At 45.5% G+C, this 22015-nt stretch overlaps 2 protein-coding genes across 3 annotated transcripts in view; one reads left to right on the top strand and one right to left on the bottom strand.

The window, feature by feature from the left end:
• Nucleotides 1-18538, bottom strand: part of ATP6V1C2 (ATPase H+ transporting V1 subunit C2) — an 83216-nt gene extending 64678 nt beyond the window's left edge. The window contains exon 1 of one of the 2 annotated variants that reach the window (XM_043917077.1): nucleotides 18416-18538. The gene's annotated coding sequence lies outside the window, so the exon portion shown is untranslated. The remainder of the gene's footprint in view (nucleotides 1-18415) is intronic. The other variant, XM_043917082.1, reaches the window with a different exon arrangement.
• A 78-nt stretch (nucleotides 18539-18616) lies between these two features.
• Nucleotides 18617-22015, top strand: part of NOL10 (nucleolar protein 10) — an 85658-nt gene continuing 82259 nt past the window's right edge. Inside the window, exon 1 of the mRNA XM_043917069.1 lies at nucleotides 18617-18819. Within this exon, the coding sequence (XP_043773004.1) occupies nucleotides 18754-18819 (66 nt within the window). The 5' untranslated portion in view covers nucleotides 18617-18753. The remainder of the gene's footprint in view (nucleotides 18820-22015) is intronic.

The raw sequence follows: 22015 nt of genomic DNA, 5'->3' as shown, positions 1-22015 counted from the left end.
TTGTGCAGCCAACATCTTGGGGAGCAAGTTGCTGGGTTCATGGCTGGAGTGGGAGCACCCTGGCCCAGGTGCCCCCATCCCCTCTCTGGCCTTCAGTCTGCAGCTAGCTCTGGAGATGATCTAGTGCGTCCAGACCCTATATCTGAGTCACCAAGATTAGTGCTGTGGGCTCTTCTTCCCGAACTGATCCTGGAGACCTGCGCCTGGCCAGCAGGCCGGAGCACAGGTGACAGTGATGGAGGAAGTGGCCGGTCCTGTCCTCCTCGTCCTGGCATTCCACTGAGAGCCTGCAGCCAGCCGAGGGGAGAGTCCACGCCCCTTGGCCTGGCCTGTGGGGAGGACAGCACAGGCGGTTCCCTGGCTCTACAAAGGAGGCTCCTGCCTGGCAGTCTTTAAAGGAAGGTTGTAAAGGTCCCTTTGACCATCTTCTCTCGCCATAGGTTTATCTGGTGACACTGACACCGGGACGGTATCCATTTGGAAAATGAGCACTGCGCTCCTAGGGAGTTTTGAATAAGAATGTCACAGAGGAAGGAGGGTCCCCAACACGCAACCGCCATGAGGAGCAGCATGAATTTTCCGCGAGTCTCTGCGTTTTGGAAACCTGCTGAAGAGTCAACCAGGTTGATGAAGTGACAGACAAAGTGGGACTTTCCAGATGTTAGTGAGACTAGCTGCTGAAATCCCTTGGGAGAGTGCCATGGGTCTGGGTTGGGGGATGACCCTGAGACATGTGTCTGAGTTTGGGAGGCCCTTGGGGACCCTCATGTCTTCGGCCAGCCCGTCTCATCCCACCTTGGGCGCTTGCTGTTTCTCTGTGCCTTGCTCTCCTCACTCCCAACCTCCCAGCGTGCTCCAGGTCCTCCCCCTGATCCCAGAGCCTGGAGGCAACTTGGAGACATCTTCCAGGACAAACACACTGGCTGCGTGTCAACCCGCCTCCTTCGTGCTGAGCCCCCACCTCGAGGATGTCTGCGGGGGAAACCGGTGTGGCCAGACCAGAGGCCTCTGTGTCCGTGGAGAAGCTCCTGAGGCCGAGGCTCCAGCAGGGCACCGCCCTTTCCCCCTCCCAGGAAGGGACGCAGAAAGCGGAGACCTGCGTGGTCCTTGGAGATGGCGGAGTAGGTCAGGGAAAGACCCCTGTCTGCCTGGTTGCCTGTGAAGGCAAAGCAAATCGACAGTGAATATTTCCTGAATGAATAAATGAAGATGGATGAGTGAAATGTCATCATCTAGCCCCTCCCCCCCTCCTCCGTGAGGACTCAAGCATCTGACTTTGGTACAGTGTTTCTCTCCAGCTCGAGTGGGGTGGCTTGACTGTCCCCATGGAAAGTGTCCATCCCCAGCCTCCAAGCTCCTCCACTCCAAGGACCTTCCATTTGTCTTTTCAGCTGCCCACTCCTGTGGCCGCACCCTGCGCCTTGTCATCACCTGAAACTGCCCCACCTTGGAAAGCTTAAATACCAGTATCCCACTCTCATACCCAGCTCCCACTGCACTGCCCTCAGCATGCCCACACACACACACACACACACACACACACACACACACACCTCTGCTTTCCCCTGCTCAGTCACCTCCTCCCAATGTGGCTTCTTTTCTTGCCAGGCAAACGGTCTGAACTGCCTTCTCATCAGCACCTCTGATGCTCTTGCATCCTACTCTTCCCATGAATCCACCTCACCTCATTTCAGCAAAACCCTTGGTGCTCAGTCTCCCCCCGCCCCCCGGGCAGCCCAGCCGTGCCCGAGAGGCGCCCCCATGCTGCCCGGCTCCGCACATGGCCTCCTTGCCCCGTTGTCTCTTCCCTCTGTCACTCACCCATCCGTGCTTTCAACAGATATGCACTGAGCACTGACCGCAGGCCAGGACTGTTCAAGGTGCCAGGGGCTAAGTGGTGAAAGCTAGGTCCGGTCCTGCTCTCATAGACCTCCCTGCTTGTGGGGTACATGGTAAATTGACCCAAGACCATCGTGGTGACTCAACCGGGTCTGCCTCGCTGCTCAGCTGGAGTCTCTCCTGGAGGCTTTGCAGCCTTCATTCTGAAGATGACCTCACCCCCCAGTCCCCAGGAAAGTGATACCCTCAGATGTCATGTTGCTTCCAATTCTGCCAGTCTATGGATTTACCATCTTATGTAGTCCTTCACCCTGTTGCTGCCTTGTTCTTCTTGTTTAGAGGATGTGACAGGTCCCCCTCTTTGAGGCTGGCACCCCCTCCCTGGCTCATCACAAAAGCCTCCCCCATCTCCTCTATCAGTTATCTCCTAGCTGTCTGTCATCATCCAGCACACCGTCATTCTACGATCCTTCCCCTCAGCGTGCAAACTCAGCCTTCTTTCTTTCTGTATGATTGTTTAAATTGTTGGCTGTGCCTTGCAGCTTGTAGGATCTTAGTTCCCTGACTGGGGATTGAATCTGGGGCACCACGGTGAAAGTGTTGAGTCCTAACCTCTGGACCACCAGGGAATTCCCTTAATCATCATCTATCTTTAAACCTCCTTCCTCGGTCCGAGCCCCATTCCACTGCCCCCTCAGGTCTCTCTCCGTCATTCTAAACATCCGGCAGTGTGTTCACATCCCGACCGCCAGGCACACCCGCATTCCCCTGCCTGCCGAGGGCCTACTGTGTGTACAAGCCTGTGCTCACGGCTAGGGTAACCACAGGGGACACAAGGCCCTGGACTCGGGCAGCTTCCATTCTAGTGTGGAAGGCAGGTCAGATGCAAGTAAGCAGGTAAATAAGAATAAGAAATTCACAGTTTTTTTTAAAGTTCTTACAAAGAAGATAAAAAGGGGGAATGAGACTGAGAGTAGCTGGGAAAACCCACTTCAAATAGGGTCCTCCCTGGAGCAGTGACAGGGCCTTGAAAGTTTAGAGTGGCCCAGATTCGTGAGGGATGGAGACAGGAAGAGCCGCACCTGGTGGGAGGGATCTCCCAGCTGAGTGTGTGTAGGTGGGCGCTGTTCCCTCCTCAGGCCGCCCCCATCTGGCTCTGTCCTCACCACTTCCTCGAAAACAATCCTCCTCCCATTTTTCATCCCAGGGAACAGGTGTGGTCATGTTTATTAGTGCTCCCTGATGTAGGTTGTTATTCAGTCGCCAAGTCATATCCGACTCTTTGTGATCCCATGGACTACCGCACGCCAGGCTCCCCTATCCTTCACCATCTCCCCAAATTTGCTCAAACTCATGTTCATTGAGTCAGGGGTGCCATCCAACTGTCTCACTCTCTGTCACCCCCTTTTCCTCCTGCTTTCAATCTTTCCCAACATCAGGATCTTTTCTGGTGAGTCAGTTCTTCTTTGCATCAGGTGGCCAAAGAACTGGAGCTTCAGCTTTAGCCTCAGTCCACCCAACAAACATTCAGGGTTGATTTCCTTTAGGATTGACTGGTTTGATTTCCTTGCTGCCCAAGGGGCCCTCAAGAGTCTTCTCTAGCACCACAAATCGTTTAACACTCTCCTCTGGAATCACCCCTTGTTGGGACTTGCATGAGTCCATCATCTTATGTGGTCACTCAGGCTCCTTCCTGCATGTCTTTTCTCTGACCTCCCTTTATTTTTATTGTCTCCATTCATTACCCACTGCTCTCTTGAGCTACACTGGAGGTTCATGGCTTTTGAGGGCTCACAGAACCCTTTGATTCTCTGTTGATCTCTCCTCCCAGAAAAAAATATGTGTATATTACATGTATATAAGATTTCTTTTCATATGATATCATCAAGGGGTTTGCAGGTCCGCCTAGACTCTTGGATTCCAGATTAAGAAGCCTTATCCATACACTTACCCAGAGATATTTCATCCACTTCCACAGGAACTACTTGTTCTTCATAACTCTTAAAAATTCAACTGTAGTGGAGAGGGATGAGTATATAGAATACAGAAGATTTTTAAGATAGTGAAACTAGTTTGTATCATATAATATTTTTGTAACATCTAATGGGAAAACTGAAATGAAAATTTGAGCCAACCCAATGCTATTACAATGAATACATGTCATTGTACACTTTTGTCCAAACCCATAGAATACCAAGAATGAACACCAAGAATGAAACCTAATAAAAACTACAAACTTTGGGTGGTAATGAAAATCAAATGATAATATAAATTGGGATTTGTTTCTGGACTCTTCTTTTCCATGATATATTTGTTGATTCTTCCTTCAGAAGCACACCATCTTCATTATGGTGACTTTATAGTAGGCCTTTAAATAGTCTCTAACTTTGTGGTTTTTTAAAAGTGTTTTGAAAATAATTTTTGTACTGCTACTCATTTTAGAATTAGCTTGTTAATTTCTACCAAAAAAAAAAAAAAAAAAGCCTGCGGATGTTTTGCATTGAATCTATAGATTAGTGTGGGGAGAAGGAACATCTTCTCATTTATTTATTTATCTCCCCAAACTTCCACCCCCTTCCCCACCACCACGACCTGCTCTTGTGTTATCTACCACCATGCCTGACCCTGAAACTGGGAGGCACCTTTAACCTTGCCCTCTCCCTTAGCCCTAATGACAATCATGAAGGTCTGCTGATTTTTCTCATTGTCCTTAGTGGTACCATGTGCAGGCCTTCCTCATTCCTCACTCAGATAATGGCAATCACTGCTTACCAGCAGGACCCAGCAAATATAACTCAGAGATCAGCCTGAGAGGCTGCTTTTGCAAATCTGACCCCACCCATCTAGCTTGACACCCACTAGCTCAGGGGGAATTTCCAGTTGCCTTAACTTGACAAATACCAGTTCACTATCTGGTTCTTTTGCACCTTCTCGGCTGCATTTCCCAATATCCACTGCCCCTTCCTTTTCCTGAAAGCCTCCCCACCCCCTGAATGAGTTGGGGCCCCTTGTTGATGCACCCATCATGCCCAGTACATGGGACTGGGCACATAATGCAGGGTCTCTTGCTCAAAAATTGTTAAGAATTTCAAGATGCAACAGCAGAGTTGTAAACCAGGTGTGAGTGAGGCTCTTGTGAGCACGAGGCTCTTCATGACTGTACTGGGCCTTTGCACATCCCTTGCTTGTCACTGTCTGTGTTTCGATGGAGCAGGAAGCCCTAGGGCTCTGAAGAGCTCGGGCAGGTCATCTGTGAAGTGAGTTGCTTTTTTCCGAAACCAGTGGCTTTTGTTCCTTTGCTATAACCAGATCACTTTGAATGCTCTTAGAACAGAAAACATTGACTACTATTATAATCTAGCTGCTTAATTCTGACAACTGAGTCAACAAATAATTACATTCAATGAGGCCTGCTGTGATCAGGGTATTTCAAGATGAAATGAATTTGCTTGTGGTTTCGTCAGCCAGTGATCCCACTGCAAAGGTGGGGATGGTGATAAACCTTCAAGCACAGAAGTCACCAGTTTGGGGGTAGTATAATCAGCCCGTGCTCATTCTCAGTAAATATCTGTTCTTAGTCAAAGGATTCTACACATGAAACTCAGGTTTTCCAGGTGGCTTGGTGGTAACGAATCCACCTGCCAATGTAGGAGGCGGGTTCACTCCCTGGGTTGGGAAAATGCCCTGGAGAAGGAAATGGCAACAGACTCCAATATTCTTGCCTGAAAAATCCCATGGACAGAGGAGCCTGGCTGGCTACAGTCTGTGGGATCACAAAAGAGATGGACACGACTTAGTGAGTAAACAACAACAAATACATCAAACTTTCCAAAAAAGCTCCTTTAAATAGACAGGAAATGCATGCCCATGTGTATTTGGTGTTATTTACACAAAGTTTAAGTGTGTGATTGAAGGGGGAAATGTGCAGCGAGGTAGCATCCCACAGTCTGGGGCAAGATTTGGGGTGCTTGCTGTGATCTGGTTTGTTCTCAGGTCCTACCGAGAGTCTTCATGGTCAAGTATAAGAAGTCTTCTAGTCTGACTTGCTGCTACCTCCCCTGGCTTAATTTCTCCTGCTCAGGACTCCTTTTCAGCATGGACTGTGCTCTACGCAGTCTTTTATCTCTAATATGCATGAGGTCTGGAAATAGGTCCAGTATATGGCTAATGAATGGAACATAAAGGGAGGAAGAAAAGAGGGAAAGAATCAGAGGGGAGATTTCAGGGTTGGATTATATTATCTTGTGGAAATAAGATAACTTATATTACCCCCTACCACCATTACCTAGAGCAGACAATAAAACAAATCACAGCCTTACTTAACCTAAAGTTCAACTTAAGTTTGTCCATAATGTAGATAATAACTCATTCAGGTTTAAGATAGCTAAATGCCCGTATACGTAATACTAATGAAAACAAAAAATTAAAAAACTAGCAGAAACAATAATAAATTTATATTGATAACATTTATGAAAGTTGTTTTCTTAATAACATGTAACTCTGACTTTTTAAATTTAGTTGTTCATTTATTTATTCAACAGACTTGGAGTGTTTATGTGTTTACCTAAGGAACAGATTTCCATGATCAAACATTCTATAATCCACCATTGTCCATTTGTGGATTTAACATAATTAAAAAGGAAATCTTTTTAACAGCAAAAATATTAAGTCTATTCCTCTCTCTTTCTTGCCCAAGCTATACAAAATGGACAAAAAGCATAACACAAGGCCATGTGAAAATGCAGGGCAGCACCAATCTGCAAACTGTGTGTGCATTCCAGAAAACTTGAACATTATCTCATAATATTGACTCTGGAATCTGTGTGCCAATGCAGCCCACAGAGAAAGACTTACATGGTAGTATCTTATTTTCATATAATAATGTCATCTGCAAAGCATTTTCATAGGTGCAATGTCACTTCCAATCTGCCTTCTAGAACCCAACCACCTGAAGCAGACATACTGACAAATGCCTGAACACACAGTAGTAACTCAACAGCTACATTTTTTTTTGGCTGCACTGGGTCTTCACTGCTGCGCATGGGTTTTCTCTAGTTATGGCAAGTGGGGGCTACTCTCCTGTTGAGGAGCTCGGGCTCTAGAGCATGCAGGTTTCAGTGGTTGTGGCACGTGGGCTTTACTTGCCCTGCACCATGCGGAATCTTCCCAGACCAGGCATCAAACTCCTGTCCCTTGCCCTGGCGGGTGGATTCTTAACCACTGGACCACCAGGGACATCCCTCAGTAGAAATTTGCTGAATGAGTACATGAGTGACTATGGTTACAGGACACATGATCAAGAGCAAAGTATTAAAAGAATACGAAAATTTATAGGTAAGTCCTAAAGGCATTTCAATCCAATAGCAGAATACACGTGTACTTAATTTAGTTTCTCAAATCCTTGCTGTAACTCAGGAGGGATTCTCTTCTTCTCTGGGTGGGAAAGACAACCTGTCCATGCCGACTGTGATGACAATGATGGTGATGGTGACAATTATACAAGCTGCACATGGTTAGGCAGAATTCCCAGATGACCCAATGTCCTTCACCTTTGCATAATTCCCTCCTCTGTAAATATGATATTATGTCACATCACATGGCAAAAAGGTTTTGCAAATGTAATTAAGGTTACTAATCAGTTGATCTTAAGATAGGGCTCACCCACTCACACGAGTCCTTCTCTGTTGGATGCAGAGGGGAAGTCTGAGACCTACTCTGGCTGGCTTGAAAGACTACAAGTGTCTATTCTGTGAGTTGCCCATGGCAGGAGAGGGGGGCGGCAGTCACAGGGGAAGAACTTGTGATCAGCTTCTGGGAACTAGGAGTGGCCCCTGGCTGGCAGTTCTACAACTGCAGAACACTGAATTCTGCCAAAAGAAAGAATGATCTGGGAAGCCGCTTTCTCCCCAGAGCCTCCAGACCAGCCAGACTGGATGACACCATTGTTTCTGCCAGAGAACCAGCCATGCCATATTAGTCTTCTGGCATGCAGAGCTGTGGGTCAATATTGATACTGGTTTAAGCCACTACATCCCCTGGAAAAGGGAATAGCTACCACTCCAGTCTTCTGGCCTTGAGAATTCCATGGACAAAGGAAAGGAGCCTGGCAGGCTACAGTCCATGGAGTCGCAAAAAATTGGACATGAGCAACTTTCACTTCACTTTAAGCCACTACGTTTGTGGTAATTTGCTATTAAGTGAAAGTGAAGTCACTCAGTCGTGTCCGACTCTTTGTGACCCCATGGACTGTAGCCCACCAGCTTCCTCTGTCTGTGAGATTTCCCAGGCAAGAATACTTGACTGGGTTACCATTTCCTTCTCCAGGGGATTTTCCAGACCCAGGGATCGAACCCAGGTCTCCGGCATTGCAGGCAGACGCTTTACCGTCTGAGCCACCAGGGAATCCCAATTTGCTATTAGCAACAGAAAACCAATTCAGTTGTTGATGATATTTTTAAGGTGTGGAAAATTCCTTTGCAGGTTACGGGCAAGCCTGAGCGATGATTTAGAGAAACAGGGAAATAGGTGGGCTTGGCACCCTGGGCTGGGCAAGGTGTGGCCAGCCACTAGGAACTTCAGTATTCTGAAACGGGGTCTGACAGGCAGGAAGAAGACCATGCTATCAGCAAGAGCCTGAAAGAGCGTTATCTTTGGGAATCACTTAGAATAACATCTTCCTCTTTCATTCAACAAATTTATATTTGTTCTATTCTCAGTGTTGCGTGTAATTACATATATGTATAGCAGTTAGATGGATAAGTTTCCTGTTCTCAACAGGCTTCCATGCTACTGAGCATGGAGGAACCAGAGGATAAAAAAACTTTCATCAGTGTCTGACAGCCAAAGTCATTCCAGGTAATAAATGCAAGAAAGACAACAAAGCACATAAATGTGATGGAGGCAGCCAGGTGGGGGTGGGACTGCTGTGGGTCAGAGAAGGTATCCGGGAGTGGGGAGGGACATTTCAAATGAGATCCAGATGGTGCAAAGTGGCAAAATGCTAAGGTCAGAGCATTCTGGACAGGGAGAAGAGCAAGTGCAAAAACCCTGAGGTCAGAAAAGCAAGTAAATAATGTGGCCAAGTCATTGGGGAGAAAGAGGTAGGCTGAAGACAGGTGGTGGAGGATCACATCGGCATCAGGGAGGAGCTGGGATTTAAATGTGAGTGCACTGGGTTCTAAGAAGGAGAAGGGAATCATCTGATGTGGTGTTTCTAAAAGGTTGTTCGCAGGGTTAAGAGTCCGGGCAGGAGTGACAGCAGGGAGGCCAGGGGTGAGAGGCTTCAAGAGTTCTGGTTCTTGGGCCTCCCTGGTAGCCCAGTGGTAAAGAATCCACCTGCCAGTGTGGGAGACTCGGGTTCAATCCCTGATGGGGAAGATCCTGCACACCTTGGAGCAACTAAGCTTGTGGGTTGCAACTACTAAAGCCCTTGCACCCTAGAGCCTGTGCTCCACAAGAAGAATCAATGAAAAAAAAAAAAAAAGCCTGCACACCACAACTAGAGACTCGCCCCTGCTCAACGCAACTAGAGAAAAGCTCACACAGCAGCAAAGACCCAGCCGAGCCACAAATCAATAAATCAATAAAAATAATTTTTTTAAAAAAAGAGTTCTGGTCCTGGTGGATAGTTGCGAAATCTATACACAAGCCTCCTGTAATACTCATGGAGAGAAAATGAGGAAGCGGGTTCCAGAAGAAACGGTGAAGCTCTATGGACCTAGCAGGAGGACTCTCAATATTGGCTGATTCTTAAAAGACAAGCAGGCAAGCAAACAAAAAACTTTTATTCTGAAGTAATTTTAGGTGAATTTAACTCAGATGACCATTTTATTTACTACTGTGGGCAGGAATCCCTTAGAAGAAATGGAGTAGCCATCAGAGTCAACAAAAGAGTCTGAAATGCAGTATTTGGATGCAATCTCAAAAACGAGAGAATGATCTCTGTTTCCAAGACAAACCATTCAATATCACGGTAATCCAAGCCTATGCCCTGACCAGTCACGCTGAAGAAGCTGGAGTTGAACATTTCTATGAAGACCTACAAGACATTTTAGAACACCCAAAAAAGATGTCCTTTTCATTACAGGGGACTGGAATGCAAAAGTAGGAAGTCAAGAAACACCTGGGGTAACAGACAAATTTGGCCTTAGAGTACAGAATGAAGCAGGGCAAAGGCTAGAGTTTTGCCAAGAGAACGCACTAGTCATAGCAAACACCCTCTTCCAACAACACAAGAGAAGACTCTACACAGGGACATCACCAGATGGCCAACACCGAAATCAGATTGATTATATTCTTTGCAGCCAAAGATGGAGAAGTACTATACAGTCAGCAAAAACAAGACCAGGAGCTGACTGTGGCTCAGATGATGAACTCCTTATTGCCAAATTCAGACTTAAATTGAAGAAAGTGGGGAAAACCACTAGAATGTTCAGGTATGACCTAAATCAATCCCTTATGATTACACAGTGGAAGTGAGAAATAGATTTAAGGGACTAGATCTATAGACAGAGTGCCTGATGAACCATGGATGGAGGTTTGTGACATTGTACAGGAGACAGGGATCAAGACCATCCCCCCCCCAAAAAAAATGCGAAAAAGCAAAAAGGCTGTCTGAGGAGGCCTTACAAATAGCTGTGAAAAGAAGAGAAGCGAAAAGCAAAGAAGAGAAGGAAAGATACACTCATTTGAATGCAGAGTTACAAAGAATAGCAAGGAGAGATAAGAAAGCCTTTCTCAGTGATCAATGCAAAGAAATAGAGGAAAAATAAGAGAATGGGAAAGACTAGAGATCTCTTCAAGAAAATTAGAGATACCGAGGGAACATTTCATGTAAAGATGGGCTCAATAAAGGACAGAAATGGTATGGACCTAACAGAAGCAGAAGATATTAAGAGAACACTCAAAAGAACTATATAAAAAAGATCTTCACGACCCAGATAATCGCTACAGTGTGATCACTCACCTAGAACCAGACATCCTGGAATGTTAAGTCAAGTGGACCTTAGGAAGCATCACTATGAACAAAGCTAGTGGAAGTGAAGGAATTCCAGTTGAGCTATTTCAAACTCTAAAAGATGATGCTGTGAAAGTGCTGCACTCAATATGCCAGCAAATTTGGAAAACTCAGCAGTGGTCACAGGACTAGAAAAGGTCATTTTTCATTCCAATCCCTAAGAAAGGAAATGCCAAAGAATGCTCAAACTACCACACAATTGCACTCAACTCACACGCTAGCTAAGTAATGCTCAAGATTCTCCAAGCCAGGCTTCAGCAATACGTGAACCGAGAACTTCCAGATGTTCAAGCTGGTTTTAGAAAAGGCAGAGGAACCAGAGATCAGATGCCAACATCCGCTGGGTCATCGAAAGAGCAAGAGAATTCCAGAAAAAGATCTAATTCTGCTTTATTGACTATGCCAAAGCCTTTGACTGTGTGGATCACAATAAACTGTGGAAAATTCTGAAAGAGATAGGAATACCAGACCACTTGACCTGCCTCTTGAGAAACCTATATGCAGGTCAGGAAGCAACAGTTAGAAGCGGACATAGAACAACAGACTGGTTCCAAATTGGGAAAGGAGTACGTCAAGGCTATATATTGTCACTCTGCTTATTTAACTTATATGCAGAGTACATCATGAGAAACACTGGACTGGATGAAGCACAAGCTGGAATCAAGATTGCCGGGAGAAATATCAATAACCTCAGATATGCAGATGACACCACTCTTATGGCAGAAGTGAAGAAGAACTAAAGAGCCTCTTGATGAAAGTGAAAGAGGAGAGTGAAAACGTTGGCTTAAAGCTCAACATTCAGAAAACTAAGATCATGGCATCTGGTCTCATCACTTCATGGCAAATAGATGGGGAAACAGTGGAAACAGTGGCTGACTTTATTTTGGGGGGCTCCAAAATCACTGCAGGTGGTGACTGCCGCCATGAAATTAAAAGATGCATACTCCTTGGAACGAAAGTTATGATCAACCTAGACAGCATATTAAAAAACAGAGACATTACTTTGCCAACAAAGGTCTGTCTAGTCAAGGTTATGGTTTTCCAGTAGTCATGTATGGATGTGATAGTTGGACTATAAAGAAAGCTGAGCGCCAAAGAATTGATGCTTTTGAAGAGTTGGAGAAGACTTTTGAGAGTCCCTTGGATAGCAAGGAGGTCCAACCAGTCCCTCCTAAAGGAGAACAGTCCTGAGTGTTCATTGGAAGGACTGATGTTGAAGCTGAAACTCCAGTACTTTGGCCACCTGATGTGAAGAGCTGACTCACTGGAAAAGACCCTGATGCTGGGAAAGACTGAGGTCAGGAGGAGAAGGTGACAGAGGATGAGATGGTTAGATGGCATCCCCGACTTGATGGACATGAGTTTGAGTAAATTTCGGGAGTTGGTGATGAACAGGGAGGCCTGGCGTGTTGTGGTCCATGGGGTCGCAAAGAGTCAGACACGACTGTGTGACTGAACTGAACTGAACTGAAGACATTAACGCTAGTGCAGTTCTTATTAAGTAAACTACAGATTTCATTCACATTTTACAAGTTTTTCCACTAACGTCATCTTTCTGTTCCAGGATTCAATCCAGGACACTGCCATGTTGCATTTAGGACTTAATTCTTTCTAGTATTTTATTTAAGGATGCACAAATGTAAACCCAGCTATAAGTTTATTAGGCTTTTAGCTCTTGTATTACTGTACACCAAAACAAATAGATACATTATTTTTATGCAAAATTGAAAAATTTAAAACAAATATAACTCAAATTAATTTACTATGATGATTGATACATTTTTTTAAACCAAAATCAATTGCTGCTTTGCTAAATGAACATGCAGCACTGCTACGGCCTGAGGGCTTTCACATTCTCTATCCCTAACCTATTTACTTCTTCCCACCACTGTTATCGATTTGATCAACTGCAAAACCTTATTTCACACAGCAGGCCATGACATCATTGGGTTTTCAGTAGGCTCAGACTTGCCCCCTACTGTATTTTTTCACACTATCACCTCTCCTTCCAACCACTGAACTGAGACAATAAAAGCAGTGGCACGTGGAACCAGTGAACTGTGAACTTAAATGCAAACTTGGTGATGGTATGAGCAGTAGTACTTTTCAGAAGATGCCAACCAGAGAATCAGATATGCTTATATCAACTGTTTAAAAGGTTACTGTTGAAAAAAAAAAGAAGAAAAAACCCGAGATGCTATTTTATAAATACATCTGTAAGCCCTAGTTCAAGAAACACTGCAGTGAGGTTACATGTAACGCATGATGAGAATCTAAGTTATTTAAAGTCTCCTGGAGATGAAGGAGATTGAGCGGCAGTTACTGATGTACACAGGGGGGGTGCAGGGGGTGAAAGTCGTCAGAAGAGCAGGTGCAAAGACTTGAAGGAGGCGTGAGAGAAGGTCTTGCATTTTTCTACTTTTACTTTTTATTGGAGTTCAGCTGCTTTGCAGTGTTAATTTCTACTGTACGACAAAGCGAATCAGCTATCAGTTCAGTTCAGTTCAGTTGCTCAGTCTTGTCTGACTCTTTGCGACCCCATGGACTGCAGCATGCCAGGCCTCCCTGTCTGTCACCAACTCCCGGAGTTTACTCAAACTCATCTCTATTGAGTTGGCGATGCCATCGAATCGGCTATACGTATACATATATTCCCCCTTTCTTGGATTTCCTCCCCTTTTAGGTCACCAGAGAGCAATGAGTAAAGTCCCTTGTGCTCTAGAGTAGGCTCCAGTCAGTTGTCTATCTCATCCATCGTATCAATAGCGTATATGTGTCAGTCCCAGTCGGGGGTCTCATATTTTTCAAGCTGTATGTATTGCAGCTCGGAGAGTCTAGGGAGTGAGGGTGCGGGTAAGAGAGGTGCTGGGGAGGGGCCAGCACCAGGTGTGGTGGCGGGGAAAGTCAGAAGGGGGCAGCCAGGTTGTTCAGATGTGGGGAGAACTACAATGCTTTGAGTTGGAGTGTTAATGTGATTGGGTTTGCCTGTTAGAGACATGACTTTGTCTCCTGTGAGAGACAGATATGAGGAACAAAGATCAGAACAAAAGGATTTTGTTGGGCCAGGTGGGAGAGGATGAGACTTGATCTCGTCTCACACTGGGAACACAGAAGAATGAATTCGACATCTGAAAGGTAGAATCAAAAAGATTTGGAGAATAATGGGCTGTGGAAGTAGGAAATTGGGAGAGGGATCTTGAAGGCTGCTTGAAGGTTTCTGGAATGGCAACTAATAACACAGCATTTAAAGTTATTTAGAGTCTACAACTTGATTTTTTTTTCCTTAAACTGTTTTTAATGTTTTGGTTCCCCAGCATTAATAACAACAACTTGTGCACTGTGCTTACTATGTCAGGAACTGTTCTAAGTGCCCCATATGTATTTTATTGAATCTAGAAGCTCATTAACTATAAGATGCACCATTATCCCATGTACTATTAGAAGAAAAATTACTGTCAATTAAATATTCTTGACACACAAGACACATCCTGATTTCAAAGTAACAGATATCCTGGACTCAATGATTTATGGCATGCAGTCATTTTATCTTTACCTCAAGCCCTCTGAAGTAGGTTCTATAATTATCCTCATTGTTCAAATGAGGAAACAGAGGCATAGAGATTACAAAACTTGTTCTCTCCAGTCTCTATCCAGGTAGCCAGTGGTAGGGCCAGAATTTGGATCCAGGCAGTGTAGCTTTAAAGTCTGTACTCTTAGCTCCAAGGATAGGTATTGAATAAAGCACCACATTCAAGTTCATCCTAGTCTAACGACTGAATATTTGTGTTAGGGATGAAACTAGAAACACCTGAGAAGCAGCACCTGCTCTGTAGTTCCATCCTCAGGGGAAAACAACTCTATAAAACACTGGATTGAACCCTCAGGCCAGTGACTGCGGGGAGGGCGCCATCCTGGCACCGACGACCGAGAACACCTTGTTCTACCTGGCGGAGAACACTGCATTCCTTCAAGTGTGTTTCCTGACTCTAAGCTATGACATTTCTTGTGGAGAGACAAGGTGTATAACTGGGCATGTTTGGAACAACCATCATCTGTCAGACAGCTGTGCTGTTTTCAATATTCCAAAGGCCAAAACGTAGGTAACAAATAACTAGGACTTTGGGTCAGGATGAGAGTGATTAATTGTTACCTTTTTAAATCAAGAAATCTTTACTGAGAGCATGCTATGTGCCAGGCACTGGGGTAGGCCCAGGAAACCCAGAGATGAATTAAGGCCCAGACTTGTCATCACGTCTAGATGGAAGGGGTGGTCAGACAAGTACGTTACAACCCACAGAAGTAATTGTCATGGACTGACTTCAAATCTTTCAAAATAATCCAAGGATGAGGAAGTGGTGAGGGTGTAGCTGAAACATGATGGTTCATGTGTGAATTGTTGAAACTTGGTTTTACATATATGACTTCAATACACTATTATACTTCTAAATACGTAAAACAAAATCCCTATAATATGATAAATGAGGGAGAAAGAAAACAACAGGGTGAAGAACACATTCAAAAGGACTCTACAGCACATGGAAAAAACCTAAGGGTTCATCAACAGATAAATTCTGTGTGTGTGTATGTCCATCTACACGTACAGCGGAAAACTATTCAGGCACAAGAATGAAATCTTGCCATATGCAGCAACATGGAAGAACTTGGGGCGCAGTATGCTAAGTGAAATAAATCAGTCAGAGAAAGATAAATATGTATGATATTGCTTATATATGTTTATCTTTATTCTAAAAACTACAGCAAACTAGCTGTAACAAAAGAATGTAACAAAAGAAGCAGAGAGAGAGAACAAACTAGTGGTTATCAGTTAGAGGGACAATAAAGGGGTGGGCGAGTGGGAGATACAAACCACTGGGTGTAAGATAGGCACAAGGATGTATTTATAACATAGGGAATATAACCAATATTTTGTAATAACGGTAAACTACAAATAATTGTAAAAGTCAATATTTCATAGTAACCTTTAAAAATTGTTTAGAAATTAATTTTTTAATTTTTAAAAAGGAGACCATCCCAAGTTTAATTAAAGAAAGAAAGTTTTATGGGCTTTATTTTTAAAATGACATTTTAATTAGCCTTGAGAGATTGTGACTTAAAAGGAAAACAGTGCCTGAAGGAAACTGCCAAGAATAGGCATCTAGCATAGCATGGCATCCATGTTCATTATTTATTATTTGTAGGATTTTGTGTATTTTGGTAATAAAAATCTACTAAAAAAGGCGTTTATTCAGTACAGTGAAAGCATAGGAGAATGAGAAAAATATTCTACTCCAAGAATTCTTAAGTCCTCAGATCTCGGCAACAGTAAAGTTAGGTCTCTAAGTAACTGGATGATCAGCAGAGAAAGGTTGTGAACCTTCTGAAAACGATACGCAAGTGAGCGGCTGTGACTGTCAACACCGCCACACACCCGTCTCGTAAGATATCAGGTTCAAATCCACTTCATTCCTGATCACTTTTCCTTTTTATCTTAGCACATTTTTTAAGAAATATATCCTTATTTAGTGGAATTGCCAGGAAGGAAAAAAATCTTTCTCTACCCTTCTAGGTTCCTTTGGCTGGCTTAAGAATTAAACTGACATCAGACAGATTAATATGAGAAAAATCAAACAAAAGTGTACTAACACGAATACATGGGAGAGACTCAGGGAAACTACTCACTCAACGCGCCAAAACAGTCAAAACCCTCACCTTAAATACCCTCACTGCTGCTGCGGCTTAGTTGCTAAGTCCTGTCCAATTCTTTGGGACTCCATGGACGGTAACACACCAAGCTCCTCTGTCCATGTAATTTTCCAGGCAAGAATACTGCTTGTTGTTGTTCAGTCGATAAGTCGTGTCTGACTCTCTGTGACCCCATGGAGTGCAACACACCAGATCTCCCTGTCCTTCACTCTATCTCCCAGAGTCTGCTCAAACTCATGTCCACTGAGTCGGTGATGCAATCCAACCATTCCATTCCCTGTCACCTCCTTCTCCTCCTGCATGAATAGTATAAAAAGGCAAAAAGAACACTGGAGTGGGTTGCCATTTCCTACTCCAGAGGATCTTCCTGACCTAGGGACTGAAGCCAAGTCTCCTGCATTGGTAGGTGGATTCTTTACCACTGAGCCACCTGGGAGGTCCAAATACCATCGTTAGCTAAAGACAAAAAATTGTTTTGGGTGATGGTTTGAGACTTCAAAGGCGAGGAGGGCAACTGACATGGTGATTAAAAAGCAAATGTTGCTAAACAAATAAATGCTTGCTGGGTACTTCAGAGACAATGGGACACCAAGAAGAATTTTAACAGACTTTGCTAGGTTCTTCCCTGTCCACCACACCTAGTTCATACTATAGTTATCTCTGGTGACAGCTCCCTTCCTAGAACAGGTCCTCTGGCTACATTCTGCTAGACAGAGAAGGGGAAGGTCAAAAGTCTCTTCCCATGTCTTTTGGGCTGTGATTGTTTTCAGATGGAAATAATGCACGTGACAAAGAGACATATTGGGGTGGCGAATTTTTTTTTTCTTTTTCATAATATTTGTTTTTATTTATTTCTTTGACTGTGTTGGGTCTTAGTTGCAGCATGTGGGATCTACTACCCTGACCAGGGATCGAACCCCAGGCACCCTGCATTGGGGGCATGGAGCCTTAGCCACTGGACCACCAGGGAAGTCCCCAGGGGTGGCGAATTTTGCTCTTCTATGGACGAATGCCAAATCCAGATGAAGGGACTTTCCCGGTGCATGCGGTGGATAGCAATCCGCCTGCCAATGCTGGGTTCCATCAGGGGGCTTCCCTGGTGGTTCAGATGGTAAAGCATCTGCCTGCAATTCGGGAGACCCGGGTTCAATCCCTGGGTTGGGAAGATCCCCTAGAGAAGGAAATGACAACCCACTCTAGTACCCTTGCCTGGAAAATACCACGGACAGAGGAGCCTAGTAGGCTACAGTCCATGGGGTCGCAAAGAATCGGACACGACTGAACGACTTCACAGTCAGGGGTCTGGGAAGATCCCACATGCTGCTGAACAGCCAAGCCCATCCGCTGGCCGCAACCACTGAGCCTGCAAACCCAGAGCTTCACAAAAGAAGACATCGCACTGACATCAAGCATCGCAGTGAAGCCCAAGCCATCACAAAAAAGCGCCACACCCATCCAACCCCCACAACTACATAAATCACATGCAGCAAAGAAAACTGATTGCAGCCAATTGATAAATACTTCTGGGAAAAAAACCTTCATTTAATTATTTAATTTTCATCTTTGGCCACTCCATGCAACACGCGGGACCTTAGTTCCCCGAGCAGGGATTGAACCCGTACCACCTGAAGAGGAAGCCCAGGATCGTCGGGGCAGTCCCCTCAAATATTTTTTTTTAATACATCAATCTCCAAAAGCATTTATTTTTATGGGAAGAGTGCAGAAACACCAGTGAGAACGGAATTTTACTTCCACTCCGCGTTTGCTCACAGGTCTCCTCCACCTGGCTTCATTGACTGGGACCCTCTCCCCCACAAGGCTTCCAGTCAGCCCGGCCAGCCACGCCCTCCAGGGTACCTCGACGCTTCGGCCCGGGCAGGGACGCTAAGAGCTTCCTGCGTCTCCCTGCCGTGAGGGTTCCGGCCCTGCCCTTCTTCACATGGCTCCCAGGGCACTGCCATCTCTCCTAAAGCCTCATCGGATCCTCTTCCCTAATTCCGTCACTTCCGGGGTCGGCCATTTTTTCCTTCCCCCACCGGCACCTGGAAGTGCGTAATCACCCAGCGCCGGCGCCGGCGCCCGCGCCTCACGCTGCTCAGGCGCTCGGGGAGGCTTTCTTAAGTTTTTGACGCTCGCTTGCGCCGCTGGGAGAGGGTCCCGGACAGGAACGGGATTGTTGCCTCCTCGGCGCCGCCATGCAGGTCTCCAGCCTCAACGAGGTGAAGATTTACAGTCTCAGCTGCGGCAAGTCCCTTCCCGAGGTAAGTCAGGTCGGGTCCTCCTCCTCGCGGGAGGCCCCTCTTTCCTCCGCCCGGTCCCTGGCAGTTTCTGCTGGGCCCTGGCCGGCCCCAGACCGGGAAGGCCCAGAGGTGAGGGATGGTACCTGGGGAAGCTGGTCGGTGCTGGGAGACGACGACCGCGCCGGAAATTGGGCCTCGGGGTAATCAGGATGGATGAGTTTTTCTTGAACTCTTTTGGGGGAAAGTTCTCTAGACAGAGGAAGTATCCCTTTGGACTTGTATGGATATTCATAGCCGCTGCTACAACCAAGGAGGAAAACGTAGACAGGTTGGTTGACAGATATTTCTCCCCCGTTTAAATGCCCCTCATCAGCTCCCCTGGTGGCTCAGACGGTAGTAAAGAATATGCCTACAATGGGGAGATCCAGGTTTGTTCCCTGGGTCCTGAAGATCCGCTAGAGAAGGGAAGGGCAACCCACTCCAGTGTTGTTGTCTGGAGAATCCCTCGGACTGAGGAACCTGGTGGGCTACAGTTCCTGGGGTCGCAAAAAAGCCGGATAGGACCGAGCCACTAACACTCACTTTTTTCAGCTGTTCGTTGAATTTCTGTTATATGCCAAGTTCTAGAAATACAGCAGTGAAGGAAAATGCAGGCTTTGCCGCTGCACAATTTATGACATGGACGGTATTTTTGGACCTTGCTGAAGTTAACTTGATATCACTGAGTCTTTGGACGTCAAAACTGGAAGGGGCTTGGAAAGTTAGCAGTTCTCTTCCAATCTTTTCATGTTAGAAATAGGGGAAAAAGTTCCAGGGAGGGGAAAGGTGACTTGTCCAGGGGTCACACACCTAGGCTCTGAGGCTTCGATGTTATTTCTTAAGAGTGATGGTCAAGTCACTGCGGAAGCACTACCAGTGAGAAGAAACTTTTGGCAGAAGCTCTTTCCCACTTGAGACTACTTGTTAGACAGTTGTTTTTAAAACATGGCCCTTCCTACATGCTGCTGTTGGTCTGAGTTCTGCCCTTGGGAATCAGAATAAATGTAGCTTTTTCTTGTGTCTGACCCCAAAAGGTTTGGAGCCAGCGTTGAGTTTCTTCTCAGAATTCACCTTAAATAACTCCTTCTCCAGCTGTCACACAGCATGATCCCTCTCAGTTCTTTTCCTCCGTGCATCTCCTGGGACGTGAGTACGTGCAGGCAGCCCTGAGCTAAGTGTTGGGATACGTGATGAACTGGTCCGATATGGTTTCCTGTTGGAGAAAAGGGTAATAAGTAAGCAAATAGAACAACTTCAGATACCGATAAATGCTTTGAGTGCTGAGTGTCTATAAGAGAGCTCTTGTGAATGAAGTGTTCAGAGAAAGTGGTTTGGATTAAAGCCTTGAGGGCAGTCTTCTCTACAAGAGGCAACCTTTGAGCAGAAACTTGAATGATGAAAAGGATGGAGTCTTGTGAAGATAAGGGGAAAGGAAGAGTTTTTTTGTGCTGAGAGAACAGGTGTCAGTGACCCACAATGGAATGCACTTGGCACATTGGAGACACAGAAGCACCACGGTGGTGGCTGTGGAATGCTCAGTGAGGTGGGAGAGTGGGGGCAGATGAGACTGAAGAGATGGGCCTTGTAGGCTCAGGTAGAAAGTTAGGGCTTTATTCTTAATGCTATTGGAAGCTGTTGTTGGGTTTCAGACTGGCTACTCCACGTCAGATTACTGCAGCTGGGGAGAGTGAGTGGGGATGAGTTAGATGATCCAGCTGAGAGACTGATGCTTGGGCTAGGATGGTAGCAAAGGAGATACTAAGATTTGGTGGAGTAAAGGAGGTGTTTTGGAGATAGGCTAGTGGCGCTTGCTAGTGGGTTGAATAGCTGTAGGGACTTGAGGTGAAAGGAAGGAAAGAATCCAGAGAGGACTCTTAGGGTTTGGATCTGAATGACTGGGGACACCGTGTTGCTCATAGTTGAAATGGAGAATTGAGCACATTGTGGGTCAAGGGGAAAGTAGTGGGCAAAAGAGATCAAAATTTTATTTCTTGATATTGAAGTTTTGACGTTCTAATAAACATCAGATGGAAATGTTGAGTCAACAGGTATGTGTATCCTGCCATGGGAATCTCTGAATCTTCTTTTAAAGTAAATCTGACTTATCAACAAATTGCCTATTTTGCTTTACCTACTTTAAATGTAAAATCCACTAGGGTTCTTTTTTTCTCCCCCTAATGACGGCAAGGTGCCTGTCCAGTGGGAGATTTAGGTTATCAGCATCTCTGGAGCTCTTTTGCTGGGTTTCAGGTTAAATTATTTGGCACTGGTAAAGTACCATTCTCTATTAGTGGTGCTTTTTATAGAACACAAAGAGGATGCCTGGAATCAGTGACAACTTTCAGGGCTTTGGTGAAGTTTTAAAACTTAGACTGATTCATTCCTGTACTAGTGTGCAGGACAGACTCTGTCTAGTGTGCTGTCCTGGAGTGCTGTCAGTTTGTACAGAAACTCCAGCATGAATTGTTTTTCCTTCCTGTCATCACTGTGGTACAGAATTTCTGACCCTTTTAAGGTCCCAGGCTCTCATTTAGAAGGCAGTCTCCATCCCCTCCTCTTTGCTCCGTGGTCATGATGTATGAGCATCCCTCATAGCATGGGAATTATAGCATTGGGCTTCCCTCATAGCTCCATTGGTAAAGAATCCGCCTGCAATGCAGGAGACCCCTGTTGATTCCTGGGACGGGAAGATCTGCTAGAGAAGGGATAGGCTACCCACTCCAGTATCCTTGGGCTTCCCTGGTGACTCAGCTGGTAAAGAATCTGCCTGCAGTGCGGGAGACCTGGGTTGGGAAGATCCTCTGGAGAAGGGAAAGGCTACCCACTCCAGTATTATGGACTGTATAGTCACAAAGAGTCAGACACAACTGAGAGACCTTCACTTTCACTTTTCATGATGTATGAGACGAGCTGTTGAGTGAACTGGCCTCTTCTTGAGCATAACTTCTGAGAAGAGGAAATTGAATGCCCTATTAAAGGAGAAGCCCTGGTAATATACCTCTGTTTTGCTTGTCTTTTGTTGTTCTTTAGTTGTTCAGTTGTTTCTAACTCTTCGCAACCCTGTGGACTGCAGCCCACCAGTCTCTTCTGTCCATGGGATTTTCCAGGCAAGAATATTGGAATGGGTTGCCATTTCCTTCTGCAGGGGATCTTCCCGACCCAGGGATCGAACCCGGGT

This window comes from Cervus elaphus, chromosome 11 (assembly GCF_910594005.1).
Source record: "Cervus elaphus chromosome 11, mCerEla1.1, whole genome shotgun sequence".
In the NCBI taxonomy this organism is placed as follows: domain Eukaryota; kingdom Metazoa; phylum Chordata; class Mammalia; order Artiodactyla; family Cervidae; genus Cervus; species Cervus elaphus.
Note: the sequence above shows the minus strand (reverse complement) of the source record. Positions and strands in the feature narration are given on the sequence as shown.